Source organism: Rhineura floridana, chromosome 8 (assembly GCF_030035675.1).
Source record: "Rhineura floridana isolate rRhiFlo1 chromosome 8, rRhiFlo1.hap2, whole genome shotgun sequence".
Lineage (NCBI taxonomy): Eukaryota > Metazoa > Chordata > Lepidosauria > Squamata > Rhineuridae > Rhineura > Rhineura floridana.
In genome coordinates, this window is record NC_084487.1 from 117,556,578 (window position 1) to 117,570,549 (window position 13,972).

Below are 13,972 nucleotides of genomic sequence, written 5' to 3' on the forward strand. Positions count from 1 at the left end.
AATCTAACATCTTTCATTCGAGGCACGCAGAGGAGACCAGAGGCAGATGATCTTAAATCCCAGGCAGGTACATAGGGGCGTAAGTGGTCCCTCAGGTACATTGGTCCAAGGGCGTTTAGGGCTTTAAAGGTCAAAACCAGCATTTTGAATTGGGCCTGGAAACAAATTGGGAGCCAGTGAAGTTGATAAAATACAGGGGTGATATGCTCCCTGTGCCGTGTTCCAGTTAACATTCTGGCTGCTGCATTTTGAACCAACTAATTTCCGAACCATTTTCAAAGGCAGCCCCAAATAGAATGTGTTACAGTAGTCAAGCCTCAGTGTCACCAATGCATGTGTCACTGTGGCCAAGTCAACTGCTTCCAGGAATGGATGCAACTGGTAGACCAGTTTGAGTTGGCCAAAAGCATTCCTGGCTACTGCAGCCACGTGATATTCAAGCAGCAGGGCAGGATCCAAGAGGACTTCCAAACTGCCAACCTGCTCCTTCAAGGGGGGTGAAATCCCATCTAGAATAGGTTGCAACCCTATCCCTGGCACAGTTTCCCCCTTAACCAGCAACACTTCCATCTTGTCTGGATTAAGTTTCAGTTTGTTAGCCCACATCCAGCCCTTCACAGCCTCCACACACTGGTTTAGAATGAGCACTCCCTCCCTGCAATCAGATAGTAGGGAGAGATAGAGTTGAGTGTCATCGGCATATTGATGACATTGTACTCTAAATCTCCAGATGCCCTCTCCCAGCGGTTTCATATAAATGTTAAAGAGCATGGGAGACAGAATGGAATCCTGCGGGACCCCGTAGGCCAACAGCCAGGGGGTTGAGCCGTAGTCTCCCAGCTCCACTTTCTGGGTCCTGTCCATCAGGTAGGACCGGAGCCACCATAAAACAGTTCCTCCCAATCCCATCCCAGCTAGACGGCCCAGAAGGATACCAGTTAGGGTTGCCATATTCCAGTTCCACAAATCCGGGCAGGCTAATTTGCGTATTATGCAATTATGTAAATTACATAATAGTTGCATTGTCCAGTTGTTTTGTTTTTGTGCCTAGTAATTACCACCAAAAACTGGGGGACGATATGAGGAATCTTTTTTAAAAAAAGAAAAACCTTACATTTTCAGCCTTAAATGCCTAGACTTTAGTTTCCAATACTATGGAATATTTATTTACTAAGAGGATTTATATCCTGCCCTTCCACTGTTAAAAACAAGACAAAATTCAGATAATAATTTTAGAAATACTATAAGTTCTAGATCTAAATCCATTGTGCTACTGGTCTAACTCTGTAAATATTATTTCCCTGCTGATTTTGTTCCTTATAGTTCTTTAACATCTGTTGTAGCTTACTAATTCTGTATTGCAACACCGTGATGTTGGTCTGTACAGAAGACTGTAAAATATATGAAATATATCTCACTGACTTGTGAAACTTTACACTGAACATCTATGCTAAATGAGGCAGGCAGAATAGCCTTAACTAGGAACAATAACAATATATTCCAGGGCTATGGGAAATTCTGATCATATCCTCAGTATGAGGTAGTGAAAGAAAATGAACAAAATCTATTGGAATTACTCCACATCTCTCTCTTTTTTTAAATACACAGAAAATCTAACAAACATAAAAAAATAATTAAGGCTGCGATCCAACACACACTTACCTGGGAGTAAATCTCAGTGAACCCAATGGAGCTTACTTGAGTAGACATGTATTGCACTGTAAATGATACAGGTTTACTAGTCTCAAAAAGCACATCTAAAGTACATTTAAAAGTACATCTAAAGAAACAATCTGTTCATATATTCTACTACAGTAATCAACACATTTATTCTGTTTCTCTAAAAAGATACATTTTGTCCCTCTACATTTAATATTTACTCCTCTTTTTAGCTCCGCTGGAAAAAAACCTATAGGATAACACAGGGGCAGAATGGCTATAATATGTGATCAATGCAGTTTGTAGCAGTGCACTACGCAGGAGAATGTTATTATAAACTACGAATCAAAGTCTATGTAGAACATTGGTGTGATATTAGACTTACCCAAGATAAAAGGTTTCAAATCTTTTACAGAAATTGTGAAAGGATTTTAGACTTGATTTTGTAAACTAGACAAGAGATTAGCAGGACCTTCTCTATGACTAAAATATGCTCTTACATTAATCCCTTTGGGATGAACATTGCCTGGGACTCAGGAGCCGCCAGTCTTCCCCCCCCCCCATACTCAAGGGCCTATGGAACCACTCAGCTCATGCGCGAGAAACACCATCCCCTGTACTCATCATAGCAACCTGACCAAGCAAAGGGAGGCTGCGGTAACAATAAAAAATTACTTGCGGGCAGCATGTGCACCCGCCAAAGCTCTAAAAGAAAAAGCAAGGAAGTGACATAGAATTATGGACTTTATGGATGGAGACTGCTGTCGCTCTAAAGCCCTGCTCATCTCTGGTGAAAACTTCACTTTGCATTGGAAGTCTGGGCAAAATGGGCAGAAAACTGCCTCCACGTTTTGCCTTCTATCTCTGGATCCACAAGGGCTAGAGACTAGTTTTAAAAAAATGGAAGCTGGGAATCCAGGCCACCTAATGGACTAAGTGGGCACCGGGTGGCATGGATAGAATCCAGGTAAAACCTGGCTAACTGGGCAATATGGCAACCCTAACCATGGTCGATGGTATTGAAGGCTGCCAAGAGGTCCAGCAGCACCTACTCCTACTTATTCCATTCAGATACCCTGGCAATCCTGAAGGATTGATACTTCCCAGTTTTAATTTTTGTCTTGGATTGTTTGCATGAAATATCTGGAGTGATTTCATTGTAAATGCCTCTAGAGGTTCATGCATTTGCTCTTTGCTTGTGGCATACTGTAATCTGGATGGTGTGAGTTGAGGGTAGGCAATGGAGGCTGATCCAATAGGGCTATGGGACCATGGCCCTCCCAAGAAGAATGTCGAGCATTTTTAAACATCTCCCCCCCCCCAAATCTCTAAGCCACACACTTTTCCAGACTCACAGACATTCATATACTTCTATGAACTTCCAGACGCTTGAGGTGGCATTTCTCAATCTCCTATTCTCTAGCCAGTCAGGTCTCTGTGCCGCACCTGTGGCAAAGAGGTCTCTCCCATGTGTCTCTTAAGCAGAAAAGCCATGTGCTGGGCTGGGACAGACTGCCTGTGTTCCAGACCCTGTCAGGAGAGCTCCCACTCCATCTGTTGTTATGAGGGCTGTACAGCAGTTAAATCCAATCCCAGCATACTCAGAGCTGTTTCCTTGAAGGCCCCACCCACACAACCTTAGCTAGGCCCCGGGACTGTCTTTGTCTTCCCTGGTTATACGTTGGCTTATTTTTATCTTAATTGCTGTATTTTATTGTACTGAACTGCCTACTTGGCTGAGTGAGCACCACTGGACATAGTGTGGGGTACAATAAATGTACTTTTTACAATTCCCTTTTTTAAAACGTATGCTATTTTTGTTAATTGGATGGGAAGAGGGGGTTAAAATTATTGTTTAAAATGTGTTTTGTAATTCTGCTGCAGTTCACCCTCATTAAAAGCTGATGGAATAAATAGAATACAGTAGGGCCCCGCTTTATAGCGCTTCGATTTACAGTGATTCACGAATATAGCGGTCTCAATCAGACGCAATTAGACTAAAGCCCCACTCATATGGCGCTTGTTCTGCTTTTACGGCGGTTTTTGGGCATCACGTGCCATTCTATTCAATGAGTTCCGCTTTACAGCAGTTTTCCCTTTACAGCGGGGGTCTGGAATGTAACCTGCCATAAGAGTGGGGCCCTACTGTAATTAATTATGCTGAGAGAGAAGGGGGAATGGTTTTATTCAGAGGCATGATGGGATATATATTTCTTCTTGAACCCTATGAGTCTGGCAACTTGATACAGTTGATGATGGAAATGGTGTTTGCAGCTTGATTTACCTGGGATTACCTATAGCGCGAGTCTACTGATTGCGGTTGTTAGTTTGGTGTGGGAAGATTGAGTGCAGCAGAAATATAATATTGTGGTGAGTATTCTTTACACAAGGAATGATGACCAGACCATTTCGTTTAGAACAAATTGGAACACACATTATGTATGAGAAATACATACCAGAAATCTAACTCTTCAGCTGCCTCAAGGCCTAGGAATGAGTAGTCTGAGGCTACTACCTTTTAACTAAGTAGAGCGCTGGGGAAAGATGTGTGGACTTCTGGGGCACACTGGTGAATCTTGCTTTAGACCTCTGTTAAATGGCCAGAAAAGTACAGCAAGAAAAAAATTCAGCCTGGCACCTCATTCAGTATAATGAGGCATGGACTGCGTGTTATGTTTGTCACAGGCTATGTTCTTCACTCAGCAGTAGCAACGATTCAGGGGGATCATACACTGAACAATCCTGCTGATGGCATGGAGGGGTGGGTCACGGAAACTTATCAAATGATAGCTTTTAACCAGACAGTGATTGACACTTGATGTCATAATTATGTGATGGTGGTGATTTCCCCAGTCCCCCCCCCAAGCCAAATTCCTTGGTAAATATAATACATAGCCATTAAGGACAAAGGCTCCACAAATACAGTTTCTTATAACCCCCCCCCCATAGCTGTTTTACTTTTCTAAGATAATGGTAATACAGTAACAATCAACTTTGTCAGAAGCAATCCCAGTTTACAGAAAGGCCCTGTTGATATTCCTCATGTCTGCACACGAAATGTCTCCCTCTTGCCAGAAAAAAAAAAAGTTGGCAAACCTAGTTGTTACTCTTATTTAAATCTGAGGGGAAAGGTGGTGTGTGTATCTGAAGTGACTCTTTTTCTCTGTCTCACACATAGTCAGGAATTATTTCCCACAATATAGACAACGACACTGGATTAGGAAACTGATTTGTCAGCACCCTGAGTGCTTGTGTGTTTGTGTAATCTTAAAGTTCTGCACATGGATCCAGCCAGCATGTACCGGCACATGCAGATAGATCAGATTAGATTAATCTTGTCCAGGGTCCACGTCACTGAAAAGCAGGAGGGCTGGATGAGGTGTGGTTCTGAACAGGATATCACGAAGAAAGAAAAAAGCTTGGGTGGAGATGGAATAAAGCCACTGGATCTTGCTGAAGCTCCAAGATTTGAAAGAGGCAGCCGTTATTTTGCTGCCTAGCAATAAATCTGCCTTGACATCATTCCGTTCTCTTTTTCTCCCTCCTCCCAGCCTCGTTCAAAGTACAGTGCTGGTAGCAGAGGCAAGAGGGAACCTCGGTGCTCGGCCTGTCACACGGGTTCGCATGTGACCGACTGCTTGGCGGCTCAGTGCTGGCAGACTCTGACAGGCGTCCTCGGCTGCTAGGAATGGGGGGGGGGGGAGAGGAGGACTGAGAAGAACAATGGTTCCTGCTTGAAGAAGAAAGCGAACGAGAACAAGAGAAAAATGAAATCCTTTCTAGGGCCCCTGTCTTGTTTATCGACTCAGGCTCTGTGTCTTTAAGAGCTGCCTTGTAAGAAGAAATCAACAGGTAGACTTTCCCCCCCCCCCCGAAGCATGGAAATGCAGCAATGAGGAAGTTGCCCCTGCTGAATTTCTGCCACTTGTTGTAGCTGTTAAAAAGCAAGGCCACTGGGCATGTTTGGTAAGGAGAGGAACCTTTTAGGAAGGGTTGGCCTGGAACAGTGATGCTCACTCCCCATCCCCACCCCTGAGTTGTTAATTTGTATGTAATTTCACAGCAGTATCTCTGTGCCCTTCCAGCCACAAGACAGGAAGAAATTCAACAGGGGCAACTGCATCCATTTATCATCTCTACACTAGGAATAGCATTACCAGTTGACTACCTGCCTGTCATGAAACTGCTACAAGCACACAGAGGTTCTGTGCCAAATCCTCATTAAAAAAAAATAAATTCTATACTGTCTTTTGGCCCAAAGGCCCCTAAGGTGGCTCACAAAAAAATATGCATGAACACAAAATACAAGGGAAAAAAGTTACAAAAATTTAAGCAATGAAAACATTAAAACACACACGCCACCTAAAAGCCAAATACATTCATCTTCTGTCAAACGGCAGTCCTCAGAAAGACGTCAAAAAGGGCAAGGCAAGTGGAAAAGCTTGGCCCTGGATGGTTTCAGCACAGTCTTATCCCTACAGCAAAACTGTATGTGTTTTGTACATTCCACCTCAAAGACGGGGACTTTAGCTGCAACTACCAAGGACAAGACATCTCCCCTGGCTTTAAATAATATTTTAGATTCTATGATCCTTGACCCATACGTCGCTCCCTTTTAGCCTATTGATTTCTTTTATTAATAAATTTTAATTCCATCCTGTCCTGGAAGATTCAGGGCAGGCAATACCATTTCAAAATAAGCAATTAAAACCAAGCACATGAAACATATCCTAAGAAATCTGCCTTTGAGGAAAAAGCCTCCTGTCATATGCCAAACCACTAAATGCTTGACTGAAAAGAATATTATACATTTCTCAGCCTTTGGAAGTGTCAAACCTTTAGACTAGAGAAAGGACACTACAGTGCTTCCGGCATCTCTGCAGGCATCCCAGTGTTGTAGCATAATCCACAGCACCAGATATGTGCAGATAGTGCCCCTCCCCCCCCCAATTCAATGTACAGAAGCTGACTGGATTGGCAGTTGATTCATGATTCAATAACGGTAATGGGACAGCATCCTCCATCACAACTGATGAGGGGACTCAGGGCAGACCATGTGGCACACATAGCTCCATCCTCTTTAACACCTTGGTCCTGCTGATGTTGTGGGCTGCACTAGGCCTGTATAGAAACTTCCTGCTTTAGTGTGGCATGATATGCCTCACAAGGCCTATACCAATAAAAGTTTTGGACCCAGCAGAAGTATTCACTTTCTGAGATGTTCAGGAAGTCCAGTTTTTAGAACAGCTCAACCCTGCAGTTCTGAGAGGAATTCAGTTAGTGTCCTGGTTTCTGCCTCTCGACAGGAAAACCACCACTTCAGATCTATAGTTGCCAGCCTCTGAAAGACAATATTCCAGTATTCAGGTGGGGCCTCAGTGCTGGAACGAGCAGAGTCAAGGGGCAGTGTAAAATTATAAAAGGGCATAACTCACTCAAAACATTATCTTCATCTAAAATGCACAATTTTTTTAAAAGCAAGAACTAAAAAAGCATAACTCAAGCTGGTGAGCCCAGCCCCAAAAGGAATGGGGCAAAGCTTGGAAGTAATTTGTTACAAATAACAAATTACTTGTAATTTATTACTTTTTTCCAGTAACGAGTGGGTAACTTCATTACATTTTGCTGGTAATAGAAAGAGGAGTAATTGCATTACTTTTGAGCTGTAACTAAGTTTTCCAGCGTTACTTTTGGGCGTTACTTGGGGGGGAAAGCAGAGGAAGTCTGCTCCTCTGATTGGTGGATGAAAGTCATGTGCCCCATAATGTACTTCTGTGCAGCGTCGCTCTTCCCTTGTGCTCTGTGGGTGTTAGGAGGCTACAAGGGAGGAGGTGGAGAACGAGATGGCCGTGGAGCGGAGAGAGAGAGAGAGAAATTGCTTCAAAAATGGACAGTGGTGAAGAAAGGAGTGGAGGGAGAAAGCCGGAGGGCAAGGACGTGGATGAAGGAGGCAAAGGAAGCAGCAGCAGAATGGAGATGAAGAACTGTGGAGGTGAGTGATGATTGGGTGTGTGTGTGAATACTTTCTTGTCCGCCACCCTTCGTGGCTACTTTGCTCCATCTGAAATGCTTAAACTTTTTTGCATGCAGGTGCTTGGGTGTGTGTGAGCCACAATGCTAGCTGGCTGGAAGAGAGTGTGTGTGCTTGCACTGAGCGAGGCTGTGAGGGAAGCTGCCCTTTTTTGCATCATAGGGGGAAATGTTCCTGGGAGGAAGGGCGGGATATATATAAAATAATAAATAAATAAATAAATGTTGGCCTGGGCATGTGTCAATACTTGCTGGCTGGAAGAGAGAGTGAGAGGGGGCTGCATTTGGTTTGGCGCACAAAGGTTTGAGTGGTGGCCTCTGTCTCCCTCCCCTCCTCTGTTGGGCAGGCAAGCCCCACAAGTGCCTTAGTTGCTGGCAGGGGAAGTTTGTTCCATATAGTTCCTTCATTCCAAAGTTCCAAAGCAAACCCATTTCAAACCATCCATGCACCCTGTGATGTTCCTGCTTATATTGTAAATATGGTAAGTGCTGGTTATATAGAAGATATATGGTAAGTGGAGTGAAAGAGGAGGGGGAGTACATGAGCAGTAGAATGATGAATGATTGGCTGAGTGTTTGAATAGCTGGGAGTATAAATGGAAGAATGACAGTTGAATCTGGGTGGAAGTTTGGTGGTGAATTGAGGTGGTGGCTGTGAGGTGGTGTGTGGAGGTTGTTGTTGTTGAGAGTGAGTCGGAGTTCTGAGGCAATTAGTAAGAAGTCAAGTACATAACAGAATATAGATGAAACCGTACGCTTGTGAAACATTCCTTAAGTAATCTTGTTATTTCTAATTCTTAATAAATATTTCTTGGTTAAATAAAAGCCTGATTCCTTCAGCTGGGATACACATACCAGGGGGAATAACAAAGTAACCAAGGCTGAACAGTTTGTATCGAATGGTGGCAGTGGCGGAGGAAAAGATATTGTATCCAGTACCACAGAGAAACCCAGGGCTGTAAGCTTCAGTGCAAGAGGCTGCAGGGGGGTTGGGAATTACCTATACCCATAGACACAAGGTATCGAGATAGCCTGGCAGAGACTAAGGCACAGACTAAAGGTTATAAGAGATGCAGAGTGTTGGGTAGTAAGGCCTAGCAGGGGGATCTTCTGAGATCTGTGCTAGTGCGGTGAAAGGTAAAAATAAACCTGACGATCCTGTCTGCTGGTAGCCACAAGTGAGAGCGTCACAGGTGGTGCCAGGAAAGGACGTCACCCCCCCCCCACTATAGGCAATTTTGTAATAGTGCATAGAGGCTTGTGCAGAATTAATTATCATTATTATTAATATTTTTTAAAATAATGTTTATTAAGGAAAAGAAAACAACAAAGTAGTACTAAAATAATAAAAAAGAAAAGGGAAAGAGAAAGAACTCTTTACATACATCATTTCACTTTATTACTAATTAGATAGATAGAAAGGATATCATTTGGCATTTTGTCACAAGTAGTTTTGCCTACGTTTTCTACCTCCTCCTTGGTGTTCCAAGCTTGGATGGAATGCTTCTCATACAGTTTGCTTCTCATACAATTTGAAATGGTGCATATTTATTATCATCATAATAATCATCTTCAAATCCTACCTCAATTCATTGTACTTTGCTCTCCCCCCTCTTCATTTTATTCTCACAGCAACCCTGTGAGGTAGTAGGTTAGGCTGAGCGACTGGCTCAGGCAGGGTTATTTGGTGAGCAAAAATTATGCAAAGAGGATCTCTTTTAATTGTGCTATCAGCCTGCTTACTGCCACTCTGTCTCGGGGGATCTTGCAGGATGGGGAAAAGATGGGGGCACACTTCACATGGCATCATAGCTGAAGTTCACCCATCTAGGAGCATTATCTAAATCTCTCTTATTTATTACAGACAAGCCTGTTGCAGTTGTTGCTGCTGAGAGCAACAGCCAGTTGGTGCAGCCACTTGAGTCACAGCTCATTGATCCTGAGGAGTTGAAACTGGAAAGTGACGTTCATAAAGGAGGCCCTGTAGATGAGGAGGAGGACAACATGAAGCAGTGCCAGTTGCCAACAGCCACATCTGCAGAACAGCAGGTAGCATGGTTTGGCTTTGAGAAAGCTTGTACATTTGTGAGCCAGAGTAGGAGAAATGTCATTGTAAGATGCAGTTACTGCCTTCCAAGGATCAAAACTCTTAAGATCAGCTATTTCCTCCTCATCCAATGTGAAGAAACATTTAGAGGTGAGCCTTTGTCATACTGGTCCTCAAAGAGTGTCCATTGTCTATGTTTAAATTGTGAAGTGCTTCTTCCATTTTTTCTTGGATTCATGCTTTGTTCATCTTCTTCCTCAGAGGGTACACCCTGAGAAGCTGAGAGCAATTGAGGACGCAATAAAGGCAGGGAGACGTGGCCATCCTGAGCCAATGCATGACACCTCTCCTTCCAAAATGCTGAAGCAGCAGCAGACAACCCTTGAGAGGTGGGGATCTGGCAGGGAGGCTGTCACCCAGAGCAATCTCGATAGGAAAATCATTGATTTCATTGTAGAGGAGACATTACCACTTCAGACTGTGGACAAACCTTCATTCATTAGTCTGGTTTGCATTGGACTCCCGAAAGATCTCACCATTGTATGTGCCAAGAGAGACAGAATTGAGAAGAGAGCATACCACATGAGAGAAACTCTTGCAAACCAAATGGGTGCTGTGGCATATATAGCAACCACTACAGATTGTTGAACCAATAGCAAGAAGAGTTACTTTGGGGTAACAGCCCACTGGATCAACCCAACTACCCTGAAATGTAAGGTCGGGGCCTTGGCTTGCAAGCAACTGAAGGGGCGCCATACATATGATGTCCTTGCAAAAGCACTGCATGATGTGCATGTGCAGTACAAGATTCACAACAAAGTTATGTGCACTACTACAGACAATGGCTCCAACTTTGTGAAAGCGTTCAAAGTTTTCATGGCCAAAGAACCAGTAGAAGCTGCAGACACCAGTGACGATGATGGTGATAACCAGGAGGAGGAGGCTGAGGTGGAGTTTGTGCCCATCTCTGAGATCCTGGACACAGGACCTGAGGCAGAGGAAGAAGCTGCAGACTCAGGAGATTTTGTTTTACCACCACACCAGAGATGTGCTAGCCACACCCTTAACTTGGTGGCAACACAAGACATAGAGGCCATGCTTTCTGACTCCTCCAAAAGTAGTCTTCTTGGTTCTTTCAAGAAACAGTTGATGGAAAAGTGCAACAAGTTGTGGTCCAAGCAGAACCAGTCAGCACAGATTGCTGAGTACATCCATGCACAATGTGCTGTGTATCTGAAGGTACCAAACAAGACCAGGTGGAATTCCACCTTTGATGCATTGAAGCAACTACATGAGCTCCTGTCAACTGTGCCACTAAAAATGAATCCCGTAATAGACCAGTGCTCCTTGCACAGGACCACAGCTGCTGAGACTGTAGTGGTGCAGGAATATACAGAGATCATGGGGCCACTAGCCCAGTCCCTAGACATCCTGCAATGGGAGAATGGCATGTTCATGGGGTATTTGCTACCAATGCTCTACAATCTGGACCGCAAGTTAGAAGGGCTGGAAAACAAACCTGTGAGGTACGCATACTATTTTCAGCTGCTGAGAGGTGTGTGCGAAGCTCTAAGAAAGCAGTTTGCAGCTATCTGGGAGGACAAGAGGCTTCTTCTGGCAGCCTGCCTACACCCTTGCTTCAAACTAGAGTGGCTGGAATTGTGCCAGGCAACCACCCACACCAACAAGTAAGAACATTAGCGAAGCTCTTTGGGTGGATTACTCCAAGGGAAATGTTGTCTCAAGGGAGGCATCAGAGGGTTTAAGGTGGTAGGCAGGGGCTGGGCCTTTTCTTCCTGGAGCTCCCCATCACAACCTTGGGTGCTGCAGGTAATCCTTAAGGGCTTGCTGTGCTGCCCCATGAGTGTGGTGACTTGGTCACCTTCCTGCCTTCCATGTCATCATCCACAGGCTCAGGCTGACAGTTGGACCCTGAACCAGGGGACATGACAAGCATCAGGAAATCAAGAGCAGATGATGGTTTCCTAACATATATGTGTTAACATATCCTCTCTCTTTCTTAGATATACATGGAAGCCGTGTTGAAAGCTGGAATAAAGGATGGGTGCACTTAATGAGGACAGTGACTGATCTTCAGACAAAGCCAGACAGGAGATGATTTGGAAAATGACTTGTTTAACATTCAGCCCCAGGGCAAGAAGTCAGCAGTGGACACTGCTGATGAGGAATTGTTGAGGTACCTGAGGTCTCCTAGCAGGGAAGTGTCATCACTTCATGGCTTTCCACTTGTGCTGCGGTGTTTTTTGCAGCACAACACGGGTGTGCCTTCAAACACCACAGTGGAACACCTATTCAGTACTGGTGGCAACGTAATGACTGTAAAAAGACATTCCTTGTCTGACATGCTCTTTGAGCATCTTGTTCTTTTGTGACATAACAGAAATGTAATAACAGCATTTCAAGTGTAAAATTTGATTTCAAGTGTTGGGGGATCATCATTGCTGGGAGGCGGGATGTGAGATTCTGTAAATCTTGGATAATTTTTTTTATTCTACTACCCTCTGTGTGTGTATTTTTAATGTTGTTTTAGGCTGCTTAGATGTACCGCAGGCAAGGCCAGCACCTTGTAGGCATTTTTTTAAAAAAGTAACAAATGTAATTGTAGCGATTACTTTTGAGAAAAAGCAATCAGTTACTTTTAGAGCAATTGCAATGGTAATTATTACTTTTTTGGGCTATGTAATTGTAACTGTAATTTATTACTTGGTAAAAGTAATCTTCCAAGCTCTGGAATGGGGTCGTAGTGTGAGAGTACTACTGGATTCCAACCAGTCATTGTAGTCTCAAGTGGTTTCTGTGGCTAGGAGTGCTTATGCCCAGCTTAGGCTGGTTCACCAGCTATGGCCTTTTCTGGACTCGGATGGCGTAGCCTCAGTTGTCCATGCTGTGGTGACCTCCCACCTGGAATACTGCAACATGCTCTACATGGGGTTGCCACTGAAGACAGTCCACAAACTGGAGTTAGTGCAGAATGTGGCTTCTAGATTGGTAAGTGGGGCAGCCCAATGAGATCATATATCCTAAAAGAGCTGTACTGGGTGAGCTACTGGGCCCAATTCAGATGTTAGCACTAGCATACAGAGCCCTAAATGGCCTGGGACCAAAGTGCTTAACAACTATCTTGAGCCCTATAACTGGCAGCAGCAGCAGAATAACCTGTTGGTGGTGCCGCTGCTGGATGCTGCCTAGTTGGCATTGACTCATGACAGGGCTTCCTCAGTGGTGATTCCCCATTTGTGGGATGCCATATCTGGTGAGGAGTGTCTGTTGCCCTTATTATTAACTTTCAGAGAGAACTTAAAAACATTCCCATTGTCAGATACCAAATCCCCTTCCTTAAGAGGAACTTTTTTTCCGTGGAAAGGAGGAAGGATTGGCATGGAGGACTGGCTCCCAAAGGCAGGTATTAACCCAATTATGAGTTACACTCAACACCAGAGTGTCTGAGCAACCTTCACAATGGGCTCAAGGCTTTCCAGACTCGCCCCAATGCCAAATTAATCTCATCTCTATTTGTAGGATTATTGGAGATTCACGAGATGCTGAATTCTATTTTCTTCCCCAGTTTCCTCATCTTCTTATGCTGTTATGTTTGCATGCTGGAAACTAAGTGGGGTTTTTTTTGGGGGGGGGTGAGATCAGCAGCAGAATAAAATCACTTTTTCCTCATTCACAGTCTTTAGCCATATGGAACAAGCCCTCAGCATATGCTCCTGGTGGAAATTTCTGATTTACTGACTGCAGCAGGGATGGGAAACTTGTAGTATTCCAGATGTTACAGCTCGATCACCTCTGACCAATGGCTTTGTTAATGGGCCGATGCAAGTCCACCAACATCTGGAAGGCCACAAATTCTCCAGCCCTGGCCTAAGTGAGCCATAAGCAAATTACGACTCCAACCCTAAAATACTTACTAAGGAGTAAGTCCTATTAGATGCAGTGGGACATAATCTGAATAAATTTAGGCCACAACTGCACCATACATTTAAAGCACTATTACATCACTTTAACTGTCATAGCTTCCTCCAAAGAATCCTGAGAATTGTAGTTTCCCAATGCTGAGACTCCTATTGTTAGGAAATTCCTATTCCCTTCACAGAGCTACAATTTGCAGAGTTTAGCAATCAGTCCCTTTTCCCAGGGATTCTGGGAATTGTAGTTATGTGAGGAGACCAAACTACAGTTCCTAGGATACTTTAGGGGAAGTGGTAGTTT

At 44.0% G+C, this 13,972-nt stretch overlaps 1 protein-coding gene across 2 annotated transcripts; it reads left to right on the forward strand.

Moving 5' to 3' along the window:
* Positions 1-7,541: 7,541 nt before the first annotated feature.
* Positions 7,542-12,185, forward strand: LOC133390027 (uncharacterized). Of its 2 annotated transcripts, XM_061637867.1 has the most exons (4): positions 7,542-7,651; positions 9,554-9,738; positions 9,998-10,125; positions 11,761-12,185. In XM_061637867.1, the coding sequence occupies exons 1-4, from the start codon at positions 7,546-7,548 to the stop codon at positions 11,780-11,782; spliced, it is 441 nt and encodes a 146-aa protein (XP_061493851.1). In that variant the 5' UTR covers positions 7,542-7,545; the 3' UTR covers positions 11,783-12,185. The 2 variants fall into 2 exon arrangements, with proteins under 2 accessions (XP_061493851.1, XP_061493850.1); XM_061637866.1 differs by lacking the exon at positions 11,761-12,185 and having other exon boundaries at positions 9,998-10,532.
* Positions 12,186-13,972: the final 1,787 nt, after the last annotated feature.